This window comes from Mus caroli, chromosome 11 (genome assembly GCF_900094665.2).
Source record: "Mus caroli chromosome 11, CAROLI_EIJ_v1.1, whole genome shotgun sequence".
NCBI lineage: Eukaryota > Metazoa > Chordata > Mammalia > Rodentia > Muridae > Mus > Mus caroli.
Window position 1 is genome coordinate 92,062,055 of NC_034580.1, and position 23,381 is coordinate 92,085,435.

Consider the following 23,381-nt stretch of genomic DNA (forward strand, 5'->3'; position numbering starts at 1 on the left):
TGATAAAATCCAAAACAGTAGGCCTTCAAAAAACAAAAGGAAGGGAAGTGAAGGGTGAACACCCATCCTTTCTATGTCTGAGGTGGTTTGGGAAGAGGCCAGGCCAGCAAGTAGAGGCCTCCTAGCCTCCCCAGGACAACCTACTTGCCAGGTTGCTCACAATTTTCCCACTCAGTTGGCAAACATTTTTCATCAGATGCCTTGATTTTATTTCAATTTATTTTTATTTTATGTATTTAAATCTATTTCATTCTAAATTGGCATGGGCGATCCACATGAAATTTTAAAATTGAAGGAAATTCAGTCCCCGCGAGCGACAGCGAGTTTACCGGGCTGGGGTGCAGTCCGCAGTGAGCCTGGCAGCACCGGCTGCCAGGGCTTCCTCTGGGCCGCTCGGCCTGCTCCTGAGTACGGCCAACCTGGAACCTTCTGAGGGGCACACACACACACACACACAGGAGGGGGAGGGAGAGAGAAAAAAGATTTTTTTTTAAAAAGGGGATTATTTCGTTTTCTGCGTTTGGTTACCAGAAACTCAACCTAAAATGTAGTTTTTGTTTTTTTAAAGAAAGCCTAGGAAAATGGAGTGAGTTATTGTTAAAATAAAATCAAGGATTTCGTAAATCCTTCATCGCTGAAAAACCTAAACGATAGTGTCTTACACCTAGACGTGGGGTGCTGGTTTTTAATATTTATTCGTTTACAAACCCTCAATTGTTTAAAGAAGGTTATCTTAAACTAAAAGGGCTTGAAAAAGGTGATTGGTTTCCGGAAAAATCTGCTTAATTTGAATTTCTAAGAGACAGCCCTTAAAACCCGCAGCTTGTGAGAAAAAGCCCTTAAAACCTGCGGCTTCCTCCAGAACTGACCGCTGCAACCCCTGGCGAGCCCAGGGGAACCTGGTTCCAAAAGCAGGCCTTTGGGCGGGAGTGATCTGTCTTCTCCCTCCCCCAGTTTCTGAGGTGCTGAGGTGGAGAATCTGCTTGTTAGACTATCAAGCTTGGCCCCCATCCAGGACACCTTCCCTCCCGAGGCAAAAACTAGACCCTGTGGACTGAAACCCACCACCCCCACACCACACCTGCAATGCTGCAAACCTCATAGGTGGGGGAACCCCACAGTCTCTAGGGCTAGGAATGTGGGGGTATTCAGAGGAGGAGATGGGGTACAGGAGCTTTCTTTTTGTCACAAAGCAGATAGCAGCTCCTAACACAGGCTGCTGCTTTGGCCTCACCTCCCTGTTACCTCAGAACATTCCCTTGTGGAAGACTGGGGGTGGGGTGGGGATTTTTACTATAAAAGACAGACAGAGCTCTTGAGAAAAAAATGTGGAGGTTCCAGAGAAAACCCCGGTTCTAGCTGAACCATTATGGCTTCTCCACCCTGAATTCTTGCACCCCAAATCTCAGCCTGTCTCAGATTGGGGTTTCCCTAAAAAGAGAAGGGGAAGAAAAGAAGATGGCGACGGAGAAAAGGGTTGCTGGTGGAGCAGCCATGAAGAAATGCAATAAATTCCTTGTTGTTTTATGAAAATTTACAACTTTGTGATAGAAGTTTATGAGTGGTTGAATCCAGCGATTGGCCGGCGCCGGTCATGTGGCCGGGCGATCGTGAACATGAACTTTTTATCATTTCCCTGGTGGTTATAATGCAGCATTCTTTTGGACACCACACCTAGGTCGGAGCACTGCCGTCCTTCAGGGCTCCAGCCTCTTGATATTTTTATACTTCAATATCAGAGAGAGAGAGAGAGAGAGAGAGAGAGAGAGAGAGAGAGAAGGAGAGGGGGGAGAGGAGAGAAGGCTGAGAGAGGGAAGGAGGGGTGGGAATTACACAAAAGAGAGAACCTAAAATAATTTTGATTCTTAAGTTAATTTACTTGCTGATCTGGGATTTTTAGTCATCATGAAGGCTAAATGGACAATCTGCCCAGGACTGCAGCCTGATATCATTTTTCAAAGCCAGAACTTACTCCATTTTCTATGCAAATGTCAGAAAAGCGAAACAACCTCTCTCTCAAGTCTGAGAAGGGGAAACGACGGCTCTCAGGTTGGGACAATATTATCTGGAAGCTGAAGAAGATACCGAACGCTCCTTTTTCCCTCCCTCCACATCCTTTTGAATCCGGAGGAGGGCAAACCCCCCCAAGTTCTGCAAAGGTAAGGAAGATTCTACAATTCTTATTCTTTTGCATCCTTTTCTTGCAGGGGGTGGGGCTTGGGTTTTTCTCCCTCCTCCTCCCCCCATTTCAAGACCGGGTTGAACCCCACCTCTGGGCGCTGCTGGGAGAGGCTTCCCAGGAAATTCTGTAGTAGAGACAGGGGTGGCTGCTTCCTGGAGGGGGAGCGGCTGCAGGGAAGATGGGGAGGAGGGATGGAAAGGGGCCTATGAGGCCGGTTTTATGTTGCTTTTTTAGCTGGGAGAGATCTCCAGCGAGGGGTCTGCAAAAGCGAGGGGGGGGGGATGTCTGGGCTACAGCCACTCTGGCCAGTCGCTCTGGCCCTTGTGGATTTGTGCTCACCTCCCTCCATCTCTCCCTTTTCCTGGCCTCTCCGATTGCCCCCGTGCGGTTCTCTTGCCCAATGTGGGTAATGGCGATTTCCCGGCTGCATTGGCACGAGGGGCGGTGGCGCTGAGGGAAGTCCTGGTCTCTGTGGGGCCTGGAATCTCCGCAGAGGCCAGCCTAGGGCGAAGAGGCGTCTAGAGTGATATAAAAAGAACAACTCACAGAGAAATGTTCGCTATCTTCCTTCGGAGACATTTCTGAAAATAAAGGGTTGTGGGTGAAGGAACCCAAAGCAAGGGAAGCTAGCCGAAGACCTCCCAGCTCTTTTGCCACCGGTCTCTTGCCACTCCCGCCAGCCGGAGGGAGCCTGCAGGGAGAGAGTTTTGTGGTTTTAATGCGGTAGGTTAAAGTCTGTTGGTCTCTGTGTGCTTTGATCTTGTTACTTGTGTTTTATTGGTATAGGATGTGTGGATTTTGGTGGAGAAAATTGTATATCTGCTATGGGCACATTTCAAACTTTTCCTGGATTTAAACGCGGTTGGGAAGAGACTTTTAGCATGTTGTTTCAGGCTTGTACACACAAATCCATTTGGTGTGTGTGTCTGGGAGGATGGGAGTGGGTGGGCTGGGATACAAAATGTAATGGTATGATCTGGGAAAGCCTCCTGGAGTCTGAGTTCAAAGCTAAGTCCTGTCTTTCGCCGCCCAATTTTTGTTCCCTGGCTTCCTGGGGGGTGGGGGAGGGGGAAAGATCTCCTGGGTATGAGACAGATTCCTAAAGTGGCTGATAGGCTTCAGGCTGACTGGTGAGGACTAAGAAATGGGACGAAAGGTCCCCAGAGAAGCTATCAGTGACAGAGAGATAAGTGACTGTGGGTATGAATGAAGGACAGGAGGCGTTGTGGTTTCCTTTGGTTTGCATGAATAAGGATTGTCGTCTTGTTTCTTAAGAGCCTGTGCAGATAGACGGTTCAGGCTCAGGTCTCAGGTTGTCTGATTTTAGTGTCTTGGGAGAGTGTATGGGTACATTGGTCTCCTGAGCTATTAGGAGAGGGAAAGGTAGCCACTTGTGGCACAAGACTGGGGTTGTCTGGGGGCCCAGATAAGAAAGCTCTAGACACAGGCCTGAAAGGGCCTCACTGAGAGACCTTGATTTCTTAGCAAGCGAAATTAATCGCCAACATCTAGGACGCTCGGATCCTATTTGCGGCGGGAAAATAGCCTCCCAACCCTCTCAAACTAAAGGTCTTTTCCCCTTGTAGTCTTGGTGGGTTATAAATCGTCCCTTAGACAGTTTTCTCTGACCCAAATTATGCAATTTGCTGCCATCTACCGTCCGTTCGGGGACAGGCGGCTTTGGCACAGCAAATCACTCGACATTCCCCGAGCCCTGCGGGTTTGCTTTGAGCCCCTGTCGCGCGGTTCGGTGGGATACCGGCCCACGCTGATATCCTCTACTGCATCTTAGTCCCCGAGTGCAGATTAGAAAGCGGAATGAGTCTCTTGTCACATTATCTTCAATCTCGGTCCGTCTCCTGCAGACCCTTCCACACTCATCCCAGCCACAAACCTGAAGGCTGGTAGTGGGAAAGGGAGTCTAGAGGAGTAACACTGTAACCCACGGACAGGGGGTACTGAGCCAAAGGGCTGAGGGTTCAGACCTACGACCTTCCTCACCACCTAAGACACGAGACACGACTGGGGACCGCTGGAGAGATGTGAGGCCAAATCTGTTCAAGGTTTATTTAGTTTTCTTCTCTGCCAAGGGAGGGAGGGGGTCCCGTTAAGGGAGGCGCCGACCAGGCAGTTCCACTCGGTTGTCAAAAGACAAACCCAGTCTGTATTCTTCCCGTTGGTTTGTGGGTTTTGCCAATTCCTAAGCTGGCGAGTCCGTGGTGAAGGAGTTGAACTGAATTTTCTGGAAACTGTTGGTGTCTGCAAGTGAGTGTTGGCCCCCTCCCCCATTCTCGACCGTTTCAAGCGAAATCGACGCAAAAAAAAAAAAAATGCTTTGGTAGAACATCATGAGTGAGGAGAAATCATTAAAAAACCAAAACCACTGTAATTTCCTGTCCTGCCGGACCCCTCACACCCGGTTAACGGAACCGCTTTCCCAAAAGGGGGTGGCGAGGGCGGGGTGCGCGCCTCCGCGCTGCGGCTTTGGAGTCTTGGCCCCTGTCTCACCGGTTACTGATTAGCTCGGTCTTTCAAGCTGCTGGAGGAAGCTCTGGCCGCCCCTTTCAAGGTGCTGTGGCCCCCCCGTTCTTGGGAGGGGGGCGCTGCTCCAGGAAATTGCCTGCGGTGCCAGGCTGGGCAAGGTGTTACTAAGGTCTGGCTGGGAGCTGAGGGCCTAGGGGCTGTGTAGTGCTGGGGGCACACACCATTGCTGCTTCCAGGAGCCTTAGAGGTCTCTAGAGCAAATCTTTAAGCTTTTTTTTTTTTTTTTTTCTTCCCTGCGTTAAGAGTGACTTTCTGGCGGCTAGAAGGCCAGACCCAGCTTAGTGAGTTGCTCGCTCTGCAGGAGGCCCCAAGGGATCTGGCAGGAAGGTCTGGGGGCCCTCCTAATTTTTTTTTCTTTTGGCAACCAGAAGGAAACATAGGGAGGGGGAAGTCAGGTTAGTACAGGGCTTGAACCACTTCGGAGCTCTTAGGGTAATGGTTAAGCAGAGGAGGGAAAGAAGGACTGCCCGCTCCTCCTAGAAGATCAGAGAGGATGCCGATCATTTGCATAATGGAAATGAGGTCTTTGTACCTCGCGATTTGGACTAGTCGATTTTAGGGCAGAGTGTCCACGTAAAGAGTCTTTTTCCAATCTGTAGGCGCCATCACATTGCACTACTGGGGAACATTTCAGACGATCAGAATGGGGGGGGGGGATTGGGTTTGAGAGATCTTTCATTTCCCCCATCCTAAGTAAAGTTGAGGATGGACAGGAGAAGGTACCCACTACCCAAGGATCTGGCGGGGGTGGGGTTATCTCAGAGAAATAGGAAGCTTAGATGTTGTCTCACCACCTCCTCATACAGGCAAATGGCATTCCTAAGATTACCTTCCGGAGATTTTCTCTCCTGAGCTGAAAATGACTTAAGCAACATTTCTCTGGGAGCTGGAATGTGCACGCTTACCCACGGGACTGCAGACTCAAAGCACAGAAAAATCACAATTATAAATCCTGCCTGTGGGGTATCAGGACAGTCCCAATGATGTGTACTCAAGACTTGGTATATATTTACATCCCTCCTTCTGTGAGTGAGGGGGCGGGGGCGGCAACCCTAATGGAGAACTGGCTGGTGCCTGCTGTGTGTCTACGTATTTCCCAGTGAAGACAGACAAACTGAGGTGGACAGAACCACAGGCAGATCCTTAGAGATCTGGCTCCAGAAACCAGGCAGTCTCTGGCTCAGCTCTGCCTGCCTGCTCCTTTTCCCAAACAAACGGATCAGATGAATAAACGCTCATAAATACCTCTGGGCTTAGATAAGAGCGATGAGGCGCTATTTCCTTTCATGCCCGACTCCAGGCGCCCTGGCCCTGGCCGTTGTGGCTCCATCTTCAGACAAGCAACCTGCGGAGGTGAGGTTAATTCAGGGGTTGCTGCTCTAAAGGATAAAGCAATTATTTTCCTGCCTCTATCACAGGAGAAAGCCTCCTCTTACTTGGGCCATACTTTACATGGACAACTATACTGTATTTCCTATGATGAGGACATTGTGACCAGGAAGAAAAGCTGAGGCCCAAGGCCCAGCCTCAGTGGCAAGAAAGGGGGAGGGTCCTCCCCTTGCCTTGTTGCCTTGATGAAATAGCTCCTATTCCTCTCTCAGCATGGGTCCAGCATTTCTAGACTAGAGAGCAATGCTTTCTTCACCACTAGGAGGTTTGAGCTTCTTTTTATGCCCTCACCACCACCACCTCCACCACTAGATTGAGGCTAAGAGGAACACCCGGGAATGGTCATTTTGCTACAAAGGGACAGCCTAGCAGTTTCTATGAGTTCAAAGAACTTCAGAGGCCACATTGCAGCCAAATAAATCCTCCCTCTTGATCAGCCATCCTCAGCCCTTTCCTATTAACCGTGGGCAGAGCTGGCTCACAAAAAGGAACCCAAAGAACAAGGCAGAGGTAGGTCAGCCTGGCCTGACCCCAGGCACCATCTTACACCCAATCCTCCCTGTCTTCAGGTTGGATACACTGTTTACCCTGGGTGTGCATTTTAGAATGTCAGAAATACCTTGTGTCCCCCAGGTTGGGATCTGTCCTTATTTTCTTTGGATGAGAGAGGAAGAGAGCATAGCTATTCTCTTCCACTCCCAAGTCCTTACAGCAGCTAAGAAGGTGATATAAACATGAGATGTGGGAGGTGGTCTGTAGAGTGGCTGAGAGACAGGAGGGTTGTGGGTGTCTAGAACTAGAGCAGGCATACCAGTTTGATGGTTGGAAGATGGTTACTAAGTCCCTAGGAGGACCTAGCAGCCTTCTCTCCTTATAAAATAAAATCTAAACCAAGTCTTGGGATGGGAATTTCAAAGGGAACCACCAGTTTATAAAGAGAGTAGGAAAAAAGAGGAGACTCTCGGTCTCCAATAAGAGGGCTGAAGACTCAATATTTCTAAGACAACCCCCCCCCCCAGTATCTAGATTACGGGGAACATCTTTGGTTCTAAAAATCTGTAGCCAGGGATTCTTGCTACATCATTTGGCCTGAGAGATAAGGATAGATGAGGAGAGACCAAGCAAGGGTTGCAGGAAGAATAGAGATGAAAACAAGTGAAGTTACCTAGGCTGGGGTTTCCCCTTCATCACCAAGTTTAAGGACGGACTAGTTTCTTTCTCCAGGGCCCAGTCTCAGTCAAGACTGCAGCCAGGACGGCTGAGCTGTGCTGGGCATAAGGAGCATAAGGCTTACCAGAAGCAAATAGCTTCGGGGAGCAGCCAGAGGGAGAAACTGGGCTCACACACCCCTGACATTTCTGTCTTTTGGGTCTTCTAGGCAGAAGGAACTGACTTGCCCTCCTCTAAGCTGGAGAATTGGGTTGAAGTCGGGATACAATAAACCTAAACTTAAAAGGGGGAAACAGGCCTGATAAACAATAAACGATTTTCCAAACCTTCAAAGGAGGGTGTTTCTTCTTTCCTTGTTTCTAAAATGAAGCAAATAAGCGGACAAGTCCGTTCTCTTTCCACCCCCCACCACCACACCAGTACAAAACCCTAGAAACAGACCTTCCCCCTTTATTCTCTCTCAACGAGATTCGAGGATATTTACCCAGCCCTCCCTTGAGGGAACGGGCCCATGCAACGCAGGGGTTAACTTTTCTGAAAACACAATTAACTTTTCCCTATTCCTGCGTGGGGTGGGGGGGGTTGTATTTATTTCATCACTGGGGAATGGGATGATCTTCATCTAACTGCTTCCTCCTCCTTCAAAAGCACAGACGCCTCTTTCGCAGATCATACGTAGGTGGATCAGGGCTCGTTGTGGAGAGAGAGAGAGAGAGAGAGAGAGAGAGAGAGAGAGAGAGAGGAGGGGGAAAAGGTTGATAGGTTTGTGCGCGGGTCCCTCGTGCAGGCTGTGCTCCTCCTGGGTGCTATTTGACAATTCCTGCCTCTGCCATTGGTCAGTGTTGGATCAGATGGTTGTATTTCCTTCTGGCCCTCACTGGCACCTCGCCATCCCCCCTCAGCTAAAACCCAATCTCGGCTATACTACTAATAGGCGCGGCGCTCGGACTATAAAACACAACAAATCATAAACCCGGCGGAGCAGCAGCGGCCGCGCGCGCCTCCCCTCCCGATGAGTTCCTATTTCGTGAACTCCACCTTCCCCGTCACTCTGGCCAGCGGGCAGGAGTCCTTCCTGGGCCAGCTGCCGCTCTACTCGTCTGGCTATGCGGACCCGCTGCGGCACTACCCCGCGCCTTACGGGCCGGGACCCGGCCAGGACAAGGGCTTTGCAGCGTCCTCCTATTACCCACCAGCCGGCGGCGGCTATGGTCGGGCGGCGCCCTGTGATTATGGGCCGGCGCCTGCCTTCTACCGGGAAAAGGACGCGGCCTGCGCTCTCTCCGGCGCCGACGAGCCGCCCCCGTTCCACCCCGAGCCGCGCAAGTCCGACTGCGCACAGGACAAGAGCGTGTTCGGAGAGACCGAAGAGCAGAAGTGCTCCACGCCCGTCTACCCGTGGATGCAGCGCATGAATTCGTGCAACAGTGAGTGAGACTTCCCGCTGTCCCGGGGGGGGGGGGGCAAGCAGAAAGACTGAACTAGCGAGTGTCAGCATCCCCCAACCCCAATTCTCCCACTGGGAACTAGGTGGGCATCTCAGCAGATAGGGCAAGATTGGGCCCCCCGCCTCCAGATCAGTCCTCTTGCCCACAGAAGTTGCAAAGTTTGCAAAGTCCCAGCTGCACAGTAAGGCAGGGGGAGTAAGTGGGCTCTCCCTACTTAAGTCAGGCTAGGATTGTTGATCCGGAAGAGGTTAGAGGACTCAGTCTCTGGTCCTGTATTCCTTTATGTTCTCCCTAGCTCTTGTCCGGATCTGAGGGGTGGGGGGTGCCCCGCACCCAAAGACCACTCCATTAAAAACAAGAGTGCGTCATGAAAGAGGAGGGGTGGCTTGACGCCGGCGGCTAGGGCGAGTTTACTTGGGTCCTGGATTGTGTTTCCCTGGGGTTGGGGGAGGAGAACTGGGGAAGGGGGACCAGGGAGCAGTGAGACACTACCATAGGGTGGTATAGTCTGAGGAAGGAAGAAGAGAGGACAGGCGGAGGGAGTGAGAAGAACAAACTGGCGCCTGGGTCTCAGGTTGGATTATTTGTCGGCTTCAAGTCCCAATTGATGTCCATTAGCAGGACACGAAAGTGAGGGGCTGTTAATGCGGACTATGAATCGATCCACGTCATTAGGGATTAAGGGCCAGAATCTATCATCGAGTAGGGTAGGGAGGGCTGGATGGATGGAAAGGAAGGGAAAGAAAAGATACAGCTCGTAGGAGGCACACCTGGCCAGTCCCTCCCCCAAGCTCAGGTGGGAGTCCAAGTGCCCCTCCCCTCCCCCCACCGAAAGTCTAGGCAGAAAGAAAGCACAGGCCTCGGAGTCCAGGAGGGAATCTGGAGGGGGCGCTGGAGGAGTAGGAAACGGGGACCAGGGAATGGGAGGGGGAAAGACTACTCCCGACAGGCTTGCTTTACGTTTGAGGGCCGAGTGGGGGAGGGGCTATGGGCTTGGTGTGATGACCCCAGGCCTCAGTTTCTCCTCTCTGCGTAACAGGTTCCTCTTTTGGGCCCAGCGGTCGGCGAGGCCGCCAGACCTACACACGCTACCAGACCCTGGAGCTGGAGAAGGAATTTCACTATAATCGCTACCTGACCCGCCGGCGGCGCATAGAGATCGCGCACGCCCTGTGCCTGACCGAGCGGCAGATCAAGATCTGGTTTCAGAACCGGCGCATGAAGTGGAAAAAGGAGAGCAAACTGCTCAGTGCGTCTCAGCTCAGTGCGGAGGAGGAGGAGGAAAAGCCAGCCGAGTGAAGGTGCTGCAAAGGGAGGGGGGACGCGAAGGGAGAGGTCTGTGGGGGAACCTAGGGCACCCGAAAGCCCCAGAAGGCTCTGCGGTCGGGGTAGTCTGGGGACTTGCTGTCCAGAGCACGACGGGCAGGGCCCAGTGCTTGCCTGGATGCCCCCTTCTGCAGAGCTCTTCGTGGGCGCTTGGCGGATGCCCACCCAGCACCCTCAGCGCCTCCTCCCTCCCCCGAAGAACCCACCTTGGCCTCATCAGGCTCTCTGGTGAGAACTGAGAATCGGACTCACTTGATGTCTCCTGGAAGCAGAGCAGAATGCTCATGTCCTTGTCGAGTCTCATTTCGTCCATGTCCCCCCGTGCACGGTTCAATGGTAGATTCGCTGTCCCCTCAGCAGGGACCTGAAAGACTCCCTGACCCTAGACTTGTCTCTCCTACCCCCTCCCCAAAGCCACTGGAAGGAGCACATACTACCTAGAAGGAAGAAGAGGAGCCTCAGAAGAAAACAAAGTTCTATTTTATTAATTTTCTATGTGTTGTGTTTGTAGTCTTGTCTTAGCTCCGGACGTGAAATACTTCGGTAATAATATTAATATTATTAATAATGATTATGATGATGATGATAATAATAAAGATGTGAAAACTCGCAGCTCAGTCACATCCAATCTTTCCCTGTCACCCCCCCCCCCGAAAAGCCCCCAGCCACCCTGTCATCCCTGAGCCTGAATAGCAAAGGCAAGAGCCATGGTCCGCCCCAGGGCCTTCCCAGCCTCTAGCCTCAATTCGGAAGTTACAGTTGAGATAAAAGCAAGGAGCCAAAAGCAGAGGCCAGGGATCGGTCCTCCCAGGCCCCAGCGTTGGTTGTGCCTCTCTGATGCTAAATTCACAATTGCCTCTCCCATTCAGATGCGAGATGGAGAAAGCCCTTTTCCCTCTTGTTCTCTAAGCTTGCCTAGGTTTTGAGACTCTGGAGGGATGCCACTTGAGGCCTCCTTGCCCAGAGCTCTGGGGAGACGGAGCTGGGCGGGTCTAGGCGCTCTGCAGTGTTTTTTTCTGTCCTCTTCGAGCCAAGGGCCCTGGCCTTTGGCCCGCCCACATGGCTGTCTCTGCCGGCCTTGGCCCTCGGATCCCCGGCCTATTGCTCCGGAGACTGAAAAATGAGGCCACTGGGTATCTCTCCACAGCTCGTCTACAGGCTCCAGGGTGCCTCTTCTCATATTAAGTAGGAGCTAGGTGGCCAGGAAGAGAATGGGAAGCCGGCAGCAGAAGGCTGCAAGGGCCCGACTTTATCTTGCTCTTCGGAGACCCGAGGGCAGGGATCCAGGTGATGACGCCTTTAGTCTCACCTTCTCAACCCCAAAATGGCTCATTTTCTCTTTACTGCCACCCACACCCGAGCAGCAAGCTTCAGGCCCCGTTTTCTTTTCTTCCTTCTCCCTCTCCCCCCTCCTTTTTTATTTTTAAAGAAAATAGCCGTCTGGCAGAAGGGGCCCAGCTGCGGAGATCTCTGGCCGCCCAGCGAGCTCAGCAAGGGGCCGCCGGTCTTCCGAACCCCTTCCCAGGGAAGGCGGCAAGGCCGATGAGCAAATTCTCCAATTATTGGCCACCAGCAACACAAGGCTTTGGATTTGGTCTCTGAATGAGATAGCTGGCATCTGGCGAGCTTGTTAAAGGAGATCTGTTTAAACCCCAAACTCCGGCAGAAGAGTTAACCACTCAAACCTTAACCGCCCAGATGGTTGTCGCTCTAGTCTTTGGCCAACCGACCGTCTTTCTCTTCTAGGGTCCCTGTTTACCTCGGTTCCTAGGCCTAGGCTAAGGATGAGAGGTCAGAAGGAAAAATCCAAACTTCCCAGGGGCCCAGGAGAACGAAGAGCTTCCCTGCCTTTTCCAGCCTCTCTCCAGCCTAGTCCTGCGGCTCTCTCTCATGTTGTGGACCCGCCGCTGAAGCCTAGCCAAGAAGCAGGCCTGGCTGAGCTAACAAAATTCTTATAATTGTTTTTCACACACAACTTATAACCCTTCCCCCCATTTCCTTACCCAAGTTGGGGACTGGCAAAGCCTAAGGAGGGAAGATCAAGCAACTACATCTTTGATTATATTATCCAGAGTTAAAATAATAATGGTGATGATAATGTCAGAGAGGCCACAAATAGAGGGGATAGGCGCACCCTAACAAAGTAGGCAAAAAGACTCAAATCCATCTTCCTAAAGGTTCAACCCTGTGAGTGAGCTGCGGGCCGGGTTTCTTTCTTGGCTTGGCGGTTGCACAGAGCCAGCAAAGAGGTTGCCGAAGCCGCCATGGCGGCCTTCGGCCCGCGCTCCCGTCAATCGCCGGGAGGTGGCGCGCTCTGCTCAGAGGCCAACGTCAACCTTCTCCCTGTTTTTCCCCCTTCTCACTTTCTCCCCCCCTCTCGGAGGCTCGCATTGAATCGGCCCTAACGATTCTCCGATCGTCATTATTTGTAACCATAGAGCATGAATTACCTCTTGAGGTCATCAGTGAGAATTTACGACTGGTCAACAAAAGCACGTGATTCCCTAACGCCCCCCCATCCCCCTTCTAACCCCCCCCATATTTGGCCGCATACATAGCAAAACGAAGTACAGTGCATCGCTATAATTCATTAATACATCATAAATCGTGAAGCACAGGGTTATAACGACCACGATCCACAAATCAAGCCCTCCAAAATCACCCAAATGAGCTCGTACTTTGTAAACTCCTTCTCGGGGCGTTATCCAAATGGCCCGGACTATCAGTTGCTAAATTATGGCAGTGGCAGCTCTCTGAGCGGCTCTTACAGGGATCCCGCTGCCATGCACACCGGCTCTTACGGCTACAATTACAATGGGATGGATCTCAGCGTCAACCGCTCCTCGGCCTCCTCCAGCCACTTTGGGGCGGTGGGCGAGAGCTCGCGCGCCTTCCCCGCGTCCGCCCAGGAGCCCCGCTTCAGGCAGGCGACGTCCAGCTGTTCCCTGTCCTCGCCCGAGTCCCTGCCCTGCACTAACGGCGACAGCCACGGCGCCAAGCCCTCTGCTTCGTCCCCTTCTGACCAGGCGACCCCAGCCAGCTCCAGCGCCAATTTCACCGAAATAGACGAGGCCAGCGCGTCCTCTGAGCCCGAGGAAGCGGCGAGCCAGCTAAGCAGCCCCAGCCTGGCTCGGGCACAGCCAGAGCCCATGGCCACCTCTACAGCCGCGCCCGAGGGGCAGACTCCACAGATATTCCCCTGGATGAGGAAGCTTCACATCAGCCACGGTAATTCTCCATCTCTTTTTTGTCCTCTCCGCATTCCTGCCCTGTGTTGGGGGTGGGGGCGAGCAAAGCTTGGCTTTGCCTCAAATATAGATCCCTTTTTTCTTTTCTTTTCTTTTTTGCCATCAAGAGGGAAAAGTGTCCGAAAGGGTCCCCACAGCTCCATAGACAGAGCCAAACAGTGTCGTTTTCTGGGCGTAGGCATTAAAAAAAAAAAAAAAAAAAAAAGCCAGTTTGTTGCCACGTTCAGCTTAGGTTTTGTTTACCTAGCCAGTCACCGGCTTTAGGATGAAAGATGGGATTTGTGTATTGTGAGGAAGGGTCCTAATTATTCTCGAAATTTTGAGACTGCTGCTAGCAAAGGGGGAATGGGCTATAAACGGAGCTTTCTAGGGCAAAAGTGCAGTGGCTCTCTTCGCTCCCGGGCGAGCTGCCGCCTGAACCCAGCCTAGGGTGAGGCACTGGGAAGGAGCCAGAGACAAAGCCGGGAGCATTCACTACCATCAGAAGTGGGGGTTGTTGGAGAAGGGGGTTATGAAGAAATAGAGGCTGGATGCGGGCATCTGGGGTGAGGAGGATGGGAGCTGCGGTGAGCTGGGTGCTGGGGACGCCTGGGTCCTGCTCCCCGCCCCCTCCCACTCAGTGCCCCCTCCTTTAACCGGAATAACGTTGCCTCCGGGCTCTCCTCTAACTGCTCTAGATATGACTGGGCCAGACGGAAAAAGGGCCCGGACCGCCTATACTCGCTACCAGACCCTGGAGCTGGAAAAGGAATTCCACTTCAATCGCTACCTGACCCGGCGGCGACGTATCGAGATCGCCCACGCGCTTTGCCTGTCCGAGCGTCAGATCAAAATCTGGTTCCAGAACCGTCGCATGAAGTGGAAGAAAGACAACAAACTGAAAAGTATGAGTCTGGCTACAGCCGGCAGCGCCTTCCAACCTTGAGCCCACCCGGAGGAGCCCTGGGCGGCCCGAGAGCCCGCACCACCCCCAGCTCGATCCTTCCAATCTTCCCTGCACTGCCGCTGCCCGCTGGGGACCAGTTCCCACGAGCCTGTCACACCCCAGTCCTGTGTTACAATTTTTCGTTTGGTCTTGGGTCTTCCCATGGCTCCCTCTCTCCTGGACTGGTTATCTTGTTATTATTGTTAATAATAATAATTATTTCCCCCTCGGTGCTCCCCACTTCTCTTGGCTCGCCCCCCCAAGTTGTCAGTGTTTCTGAATGTCCTCGTGTCTGTGGTTGCGCTCCTTTCCCCAGGAAAAAGAAAAGAAAAAGAAATTCGCATGTTTAATGTGACTTCCCCTCCCTGTCTGTGTTCTAACTTATTTATAAAAGGATGATGGCTGTATTTTGAGTTTCTGCTGGAAACTTCCGTAAGGGGCAGCAGTTGAGGTTGGGTAGTGCTGGGCCCAGCTGAGCTGGCCTGGGAAATGGAGCCCATGTCTGTGTCTCTTTTCTCCCACCTCATCCTTCTTCAGCCCCCACCCCCCGCCCCCACTCCCTAGGCTCAGGTAGCTTGTTCCTTGGGGTGGGAAGGGAGCTAGGGAAGGGTCCAAGTGTGGACATTGAGAAGAGGAGAGGAAAAGAGAAAGAGCTGAACTCCTGCTGCCTGGTAGGCCCCACAAGGCCTAGTCTAGAAGTGTATGGAATCAGAAATAATCCTCAGTGTAAAATGTCTTGTGATTTTTCTCTGTGAATATGTGGGTCTGGCTAGAAGGCCCAATGCTGTACATATGGGGATAGTCTGGGTCAGGTCAATCACTTCCTCTCTCACCCATTTCGCTTCCAAGACCATTTGTAGTGAGTGGCTGCTGTGCTATGTGTGAAATCTCTCTTTGCCAGGCCTCTCTCAGTGATTAGCTTTTGGTATGTCTGTAGCTTTCCTTGAAGTTGAATAAATGTTTCCCCCACTCCAGTGCCCACTACTTGTCTTTTCTCAGAGGGTCTGACTCTTTCACCATCCGGCACAACCTGGTCTAAGACCATCTTCAATAAATCTAGGGCATAGGGAAGCCCACCAGAAATTCCTCAAAGCCACCTCACTCCCTGGCTTGGCCCACTGAGGCTTGATGAGGGGACTGAGAGGCCCAGGAACTTTATGTGGCCTTTAGCTGGACCCCATCCTGATACTCAACCAGCTGGGTTGGAAAGCCTTTGGAAAATACTCCAGGAAGAGTAATTTGGGCCTAAGTTCTGAGCAAGAAGGCCTCTGGTCCTTTGAGTCTGGTAAAGGCCTGCCCAGATGCCCTGTCTCCTGTTCTAAAAGCTCAAAAGTTCAGCTCTGCCACCCACTAAGGGGAAGAAAATCAGTTCAGCTTCAAAGGTTTTTTTTTTTTTTTTTTTTTTTTGGTCACACTTGGCCTTCTCTATACTTTTCAAGGGATTCTCCTCTCCAGAGGTCCCGACTGACCTTCCCCTCTTGGTTAGGGTTTCTTCTGAAAGACCCCTGGCTCCCTCTCCAGCCTGGTCCAAAACCAGGGCCCAGTTTTCCTCCATCCAGTTGAGCTTCCACCCTGAGCATAAGAGTCAAGTCTGGACACTTACCGGTCAATCCCTTCCAGCTGGGCCCAACTTCTTACAGGACCTGTGTGTGGGGGGAGGGGGAGCAGGTGAAGAGATGGTGAGGGTCTTGGAGGCTGTTTTGGGCCCTCCTTCCCTCTCACCCCATGACTTTGTCCCCCTTTGCCGAAAGCAAACTACCCCAAAAGTCGCTATGACATTTAGATGTCAAATGGATAGGGGTTTTATCTCGAAGTTAGATCGTAAAAATCGCCGAGAAGTCAGACAGATACCCCTCACTGGCTCGAGAAAGTCACGTGAGGTCCATAAAGTTAGTTTTATGGTTTTGGGGAGTTGACACCGCGCGGTATATTTCACATTCTCCAGAATGTTAAGTGACACTTTAACTGCTCACTGTGGTGGGGAAGGGGGCAGAGGTAGGTGAGCGCTCGTCTAGCTTAGAGCAGCCGGGAAAGCCCAGGAAGGCAGTGCCTACAGCCCAGGCCCAGAACTCCACAGTAAGTCGCTTTCAGCTTTCGATTTCTCTCCTTGCAGTTTTGGGGCTTGGGACGGGAGAAGAGAATTTTGTTTCCAGTAGGGCTGTAGAATGATACAGGGGAAATTTAACATTAAAAAATATATATCTGGTTCTGAGAAGTGGGTTGCCTGAAGTGAGGGCTTAGTTCTTTAAGGTTTCGGTGGTGATGGGCGGTGTCTGGTGTTTATGTGCAAGAGCACCGGACTCTGTGGAGAAAGGGGGTCTTGTGGGGTTCATGTTCCTTCAATGTCTTTGGAAATTAGGGGACAAGAAAGAGGGATGTGGACTGCTGCGATAAAGGTTGGTGTGGGGGGTGTCTTCAGAGAGATCTCCTCTAGTCCCAAGGAAAGAAACTTTATGGGATTTGTTTGGGGTGTGTTAGGGACACCCCCCCCCCCACAGGCCGTTTTTACCTGGATACATTTAGATAAAAGGATAGGGAAGGTGGCTGCTGTGGGCTACCTTGCCCTGAAATGTTCTCTGGGTTTTTAACATCTGCCCCTGCACTCTCTATGGTCTCCCCAGGGTTATCCAGAATTCCGGGAGCTCGGTGCTTTTTACACCCAACTTCAGCCTGTTGGTCTCAAATTGATTTCTTTTGGTGGTCTCTTAAGAAGGAGCTTGAGTCAAAATGAGGAGCGGATTGGGGGGGTAGGCGGTTCATAGCCTTCAGTTCCAAACCTAATTCCCAACCAGGGGTGTGAAAGATGAGAGCTTCTCTCCAGGTCTGGAAGATTGAGGTGTGTCTAACTATAGCCTGCCACAAATACAGCCTGCCCAGGAACATAGATCCCCAAAGAGACTCAGGTGCTAGTCTTTCTCTCCCCTTCTGCCCTCTCCGGGACTCTGAATGCTCTCTTTGTTGTGTACCACTGTAAACCAGAAGGATTTCCAAATTTGGCCCCCACCATGGAAAACTTGTTTTCTAAGGAAAAGTCAGTTTTCTTCTAACAGCTAGAATCCTCTTATGGATCAAATGGATGTGTCTCCTCCATGCTTTTCATTGAGATCTCTGGGGCCAATGACTCAGGTCCTGCTTCCTGAAAGCTCACTGTCTCTAGGTTCACCAACTCCGGAGGATAATTCCTAAAACAGGACTTAGCATTTTGAGGGGCTTGTGATCTCTGACAAAGAAGGGCCACAGGGTCTCCCTGTTTCCCATTAAGGGGATAGTGATGCCCTAGCCCTTCTTGTTCTACCCCACCCCTTGCTCTATCTCTGTTTTTTTGGGGGGTTGGTTTTTTGTTTTTGTTTTTGAGCCCACTATTCCTTGCCCACATCCAAAATTACTGGAGAGCCTCAATGGGCTTTAGGATCAGAAGAAAGAGACCAAGGGCTTGGGAGCCTCACCCTGGCTTAAAGATGCATCTCTCAAAGAACGATGGACATTTACACCCCTTGTAAAGGACACTCTTTTCCACTCCCAAAGGATCAAAGGATGCCAGCAACACTTAAAATATGAATACGCTTTGGAGGTTTGGCTTCTGAGGGCTTCAAAGCAGTTCAAAGAAGTGCAGAGGAGGTGTGCAGCAGTAGCAGAGTCTAACCTGGGGGTTCCACGGGAATCCTTTTTCCTGGCTCCTGGCCTCAGTCTATCTTGCTTTCCAGATCCTTTTCAGGGTCCTGAGCCCCAGATAACCAGGCTTGTCTCTGAAAAAATGCACCCCCCCTCCTACACTTTGCATGTCAGTTTAACAAACTCTGATAGAATGTTCAAGGACAATGGCCTTGAGACATGTATGAAGCATGTTTGAATAGATTTTTCAGAATGGCAAAGAACAGTTCTGACCACGGGTGCCTGCTTGGAAGGTCTCTAAGCAGATCTTGGAGAACAAGCCCTAGTGGGTTTTCTCTTCTGCAGCTTGGTTTTTCTGGAGCATCTGCTCTTTGACCTGTAGCCAGGGCAAGTGGATGAGGTGTACAGAGGGGTGTAGCGAACTCTCCTTGCCCCAGACTTGTGTTACCTCTGCCTTCCTCCCTTCCTCCTCTTTTCTTCCTTCTCCTTCCCCCCTTTTCATTCTTCCTCTCTTCCGCCCTTGCCCTCTCTCCATGCAAGTCCTCTCTGAAAATGCTGCCTTCGTGCCCCCCAGTTCTCTTCTCTCTCTTTACTGTTTTCTCTCTCCACCTGTCTAGGCCTCAACTTCTCTGAGCCACCAACCGAGCCAGCACCCTCTAGGCAAATCATCTGCCCTAGGGGCAGAGCCCAGCCTGGCCTCTACTGCGAGGACAATTTGATTTTGTTTTGTTTTATTTGATTGCTTGTTTTGTTTTGTTTCTCTGTGGCCACTGGGGTGGGAGGAAGTATGAAGAAGTGTAAACAGGAAAGCTGGCCTAGCCTGGAGTTCCAAGGGCCCATATTTCATCAGCTTCCTCTCCATAACTGCAGCGGGGACACTTAACCCTTCCCTGGCTGCGAGACCTTCTTCACTGGGGGACGAGGGGGTACACTCAGGGATCTAAAAGCCAGTTTGTCTTTCCCCTGCTTGATTCTTTTATCTCTGGGATCTGGATGCTGGGAGAGAAGCCAAACATCTGAAGCAAAGGAAAGAGACTTGACGCAAAAGGAACAGATATATTCCCGAATTTAGTCCCTTTCTGGGGCTGTTCTCATTGAATAGGAGCACCCCAGCCTGGAATCTACCAGGCCAACCTGAGAGGACAAGGCTAATAAGAATCTCCCCTCCCCCATTTTTAGGAGTTGGCACTCCTAGTCACTTTATTCATTTTTTGGAGGTTTTTAGAGTAATTGGATTTTGGGGCTGGGATCTGCCCACAGCAGGGCTATCGATTGCTGCAGCGCAGTTACACATCCATATTAATTAACCTAGACACCACATGGAAACTGAGCTGTTTGGGAAGGGGGAGGGGAGCAATGGGGGCCCTTTATGGAGAATGGCCATTTCTCCCTAAGTGTCCCCGAGGCCCAGATAGGAAGAGTTGCTGCCCAGGAGAATCCTGTGACCCTCCCAAGCTCAAAGTCCTTGGACATCAGCAAGGGGTAAGCCTGACTTGGTTGCTGCAATTGGACTCTCTCAAAAAATCTTCTAGGGGGTAGATTAGGCTTCTAATGTGTCTTCCTCATCCAGGTCTGTCTTTCTAGCTTGCTGATGCTGTCTCTGGTGGAGGTTCCCAAAGCCACTTTTTTTTTTAAGTGATGTTAACAGCCGTCCACACCTTCATTTCAGCTTCCCAAAAGGTAGTAGCCTTCTGATGGTTTTCAGGATTGTTTTAAGTGGTCCTTTTACTGTCCCATTTGTTGTCCGTGCTGTGGCCTTTCCTTTTACTTCTACTCTTCTCTCTAAAAAGTGATTAAAATCTGTTAAAGGATTTAATTAAGAGAGTTAAATGAAAAGGAAGGAGGCGCAAATGAGTTGGGGGAAAAAACCCACACCAAAGCTATTCTCAACGATTAAATCGCCATTTTAACAATATAATGGAGTTTGCATCCTGAAAGGGGAAATCAACGCTCATATCTCATCAATAATTCATAGAGTCCGGGATCACGCAGAGGTCAGCAGACGGGGGTGGAGGGGTGCGAGCCGGCCTATGTGGGGGCTCCAGGCCTCTGCCGCATACATTACCCGCTGCCGGCCTCACTACCCGTCAGCCACTTGAAGGTCACGCCGGGGTATGCCTACAGGTTTAGGTGATCTTTCCTCCTTTCTTTTAACGAATTCATTGAGAATTCATTGATTTAGGAATTCCAAGTGGAAGTGGTGGTGGTTTAAAGTCCTGGATAGGATCAAAATCCGGGAAATTTGGGGACCTGTTGGCCAGTACATAGCGCCTCTTAAATTTTACTTTCTCTTCCTCTCCTTCCTTTCCTTTCTACCTTAACTTCCTGCCTTCCTGTTTCTCCTCTTTTCCTTTGAGAAAGGAGGATGGATACAAAGGAAAGCACCTTGCACCGTCATGCCCATGTCAAAGGCTCCTAGGCCTGGCTCTTCTTGTCTTCCTTTCTTAAAGGACTGGGGGCCGAGTGCACGTGGCTGCAGGTTGCCCTGAGACCTTGGGACTCAGCGTCTAGGGTTGCAGCAGCAACCCATTGGCTTCAGATCCCGGTGGGGTAGGATGAATCATTCAGCAAGGGATAATTTCTAGGCCTGAGGCTGCCTTACATAACCTCCAGATATCCCCCAAACATCCCTAAGTGAAAAGGGGGGCAGTTAGCATTGCACCAAGCACTTAGCAGGCCAATGATGAGAAAATGACTGTGTGGGGAGTCGCTTCTTGGGGGATTTGGAGTCGCTTTTACACACCTATTTTTCTCTTTCTCTCTATTCCTCCCTTCTCTCTCTTTCTTCTCTTTTCTCTCTCCTTCTTGCTTAACAACTCCAAAAGGACCTTACGGAAGGAGAAATGAAACCTTTCCCTGCAACAGATGGGAACCTGAGAGGTGGTATTTGGGCAGATGGGAAACCGAAAGCGCGCTGGTCCACTGCAGGGCTGCTGCGCTGGTGGGCAGGCAGAGGCTGTAACTTCCCGGATCTGCCAGTAGAGTCCGCCTTAGACCAAGTTCACAGCCAGGCTGGGGTCTTAGAGTCGCTAGAGAGCGACCGCTCAAGGTGGCCCCGGGCCCCGCTGGGTCTGCATTGTTAGGACATAGCTCTCCTTTCACCCCTAAGGGCACAGTAGACTCCTCTGATCCCAAGGAAACCCTGCCTCAGGCTCTTTCCATTCTTCACCTTTGAATTCACTCTTCTTCTGGCCAACCCACTCTGCCACTCTGCGGGTCCCATAGGCCCCTCTCTCAGGAATCACCGCCTCACTCTTTCAGACAGGAATGAAGGAGGGTGGGCGGTCAAAAGCCTTGGCTGGCATCTCAACCAAAGAGACGTATGAAAATGCAGGAAGTGGGGTCCGTGCTTCACCCCACCCCCAGGAGTTATTGAAAAACCTAAAAGCTCTTTCTTGGGGTGGGGTGCGCAAGGTGGCCAAAGGGGAGGGACAAAAAAGGTGATTTGCTCTTTGATTTCCGCAGTATTCACAGACCCAGGGCTGTGAGGCCTGTGTTGTTGCCGGAGAGGTCGCAAAGTTGGAGGGTCAAAAGTTTACGTGCATGCGTGATCCCGGCGGCCCAGGCGTCTAGCGGCGGGGGCGGGGTGGAAGAGGGGGAGGGGAGGGGGCTGTATGTGTGAAGAGAGAAGAGAGAGCCTGGGCTGCTGGAGGTAAGGAAGGCAAGAGTGGGGTGGAAGGGGTGGAGGCAGCAGAAATGAGATAGGGGGAAGGCAGATATTTGAGAGAGGGGAAACTGAGGAAGGAAGAGACTATTCCGCCAAAACTGTGAGGCTGCTTGGTGGAGAGCTGCACAAAAGACGGGGCGTGGCGAGTCCTCCACGCGATTTTCTCTCCCAAAGATAACCTTTGAGTCACCATATAAAATTTAATTAAAACCTACCCAGCCGCACACATTTAAAAAATCCAATTACCCACACGTCCTTGCAGGACGTTTGGCAGGACCAAAAGAAGGCTTCCAAGGTGAAGGCTTGATTCTCACATCAGTTCCACCCTGCTCGCCCTAAAGGGGACAAACTGCAGGCTCCTCACCCACCTGAAAGATGTCTCCTGTTTTCCCAGACCCCTAATTCCTAGATTAGCTGCAGGAAGCTGAGTTCAAGACTTTGGGTCAGTGCTAGAGATTTTCTTTTCTTTTAAAATTCTCCATCCTTTCTTTTAAATGTCGTGCTTAAGAACTGGGGCATTGAAAAGTCGTTTGCTCTCTCATTCTCTCCCAAGCCTCCGTTTGGATGTTCATCTGGATTCCCTCTCTCCCTCTTTGGAAGAGGGATGTGTGATGGAAAAATACCTAATGATCTCTTGGAGATCTTTTGTAAATGGAGTTGAAGCAGGCGACCTGAAATGAACCCTCAGTCTATACATTACTTACTTCATAAGTAAAATGCTTCCCGGAGACCGTGGTAATAACAAAGCATATGCCTATTTTGGTCTTTAAATGACTATTGCATTATAAGATGCCATCACAGTCTCTTCTAAACATTCGCTATAGGAGTTGTACTGTGGGTGTTTGTCCTTCTACAGTGGAGAAAACCTGAGAGCTTTTGTAAAGATGACTTTTGAAATAAAGCCAATGAGGAAAAAAAAAAAGGTTAATAGCAAATTTCAAGTCAATTTAACCCCAAGGTTCTCCCACCCCAACTAAAAAGGTGTTTGGGATCTTATTTTTATTTAGTTCTCAAGTGAAATTCCCTGGGGGTGTGTGTGTGGAGTCCAGAGAGGAAGTCTTGGGTCCTGAGGAGTAGAGGCTACAAGGGCAAGGGGGGAATCTATTTTGTTTGATCTCCTCCTAAGTCTCACTTGCCTTCATCTTAGGAGAAGCTATTGACAAAGTAAAAGATCTGTAATAGACTTGGAGTGGTCCAAAGTCCCAAGCTAAAAATGGTTTTGGGAAGGGAAGAGTGACTTCTGCCACCCCAGACCAAACTGGATGCTTTGAGAATCCTTTCCCAACCCATCCGTACTAGAGGGTACCACTACCAGCCACTCTGCCAGTACTTGGTTCCTAAACAGCCTGGAAGAAGAGTCATCTGGCTTAACTCAACCAGTCTGCTGGGGGCCAGAGAAAGGGAAAGCTATTATAGACATTGACATTCCACCAGATTTTAAAACCTTGGTCTTGGGGGAGGGGGGGACAGTGTGGCTGAATGAGTGAGAACCACGGATGAGGGAGTATTTTGTTTTTAGGGACAACTACAGCCTCTGAAAGCCAGGTCCTCAAGCTTCCAGCCTCAGCTTCCAGCAGTGCAATCCAGCCTATCTCCCAGGGCTCTCGATTTCCCGAATGGGCTCTGCTGTGGATTAATTGCTCCATCCAGAGAGGTGGGAAAGTCTGGAACTCTGGGGCCTCCAAGTTTTAAAAGTGTCCCTGTATCTGACATTTGGGGCGACAGAGTGGACGAAGAAGTCTCAGTTGACTCAAGCCCTGCAGAGTGCAAGCATTTAGGGTGACATCCCAGACGTGCCAGAGAAGGAAACCGTTGACTGAGGCCTGCTTTCTAGGGTTTAGATGCCCAGTGACACTCTCTCTGCCCTTCA

At 51.0% G+C, this 23,381-nt stretch overlaps 3 protein-coding genes and 1 long non-coding RNA gene across 7 annotated transcripts in view; 3 read left to right on the top strand and 1 right to left on the bottom strand.

Annotated features, from left to right (window-relative positions):
* Nucleotides 1–198: 198 nt before the first annotated feature.
* LOC110304354 lies at nt 199–16,058 on the bottom strand. Of its 2 annotated transcripts, XR_003838004.1 has the most exons (4): nt 15,836–16,058; nt 5,972–6,071; nt 2,522–2,700; nt 271–429 (listed from the first exon to the last, which is right to left on the bottom strand). It is a non-coding gene; the product is annotated as an uncharacterized LOC110304354 (long non-coding RNA). The 2 variants fall into 2 exon arrangements; XR_002379069.2 differs by lacking the exon at nt 5,972–6,071 and having other exon boundaries at nt 199–429.
* On the top strand, nt 1,782–10,671 carry Hoxb6 (homeobox B6). 2 transcript variants are annotated; one of them, XM_029483439.1, is made up of 3 exons: nt 1,782–2,159; nt 8,220–8,712; nt 9,773–10,671. In XM_029483439.1, the coding sequence occupies exons 1-3, from the start codon at nt 1,983–1,985 to the stop codon at nt 10,030–10,032; spliced, it is 930 nt and encodes a 309-aa protein (XP_029339299.1). In that variant the 5' UTR covers nt 1,782–1,982; the 3' UTR covers nt 10,033–10,671. The 2 variants fall into 2 exon arrangements, with proteins under 2 accessions (XP_029339299.1, XP_021031323.1); XM_021175664.2 differs by having other exon boundaries at nt 2,076–2,159; nt 8,188–8,712.
* The window catches only part of Hoxb3 (homeobox B3), a 55,074-nt gene continuing 33,795 nt past the window's right edge, over nt 2,103–23,381 (top strand). Inside the window, exon 1 of one of the 2 annotated variants that reach the window (XM_029483438.1) lies at nt 2,103–2,159. The gene's annotated coding sequence lies outside the window, so the exon portion shown is untranslated. Of the gene's footprint in view, nt 2,160–16,206; nt 16,309–23,381 lie in introns of those variants that run through there. The other variant, XM_021176481.2, reaches the window with a different exon arrangement.
* Hoxb5 (homeobox B5) lies at nt 12,726–15,206 on the top strand. Its single transcript, XM_021175662.2, has 2 exons — nt 12,726–13,287; nt 13,985–15,206. Exons 1-2 carry the CDS (start codon nt 12,726–12,728, stop codon nt 14,230–14,232), a joined length of 810 nt encoding a protein of 269 aa, XP_021031321.1. The 3' UTR covers nt 14,233–15,206.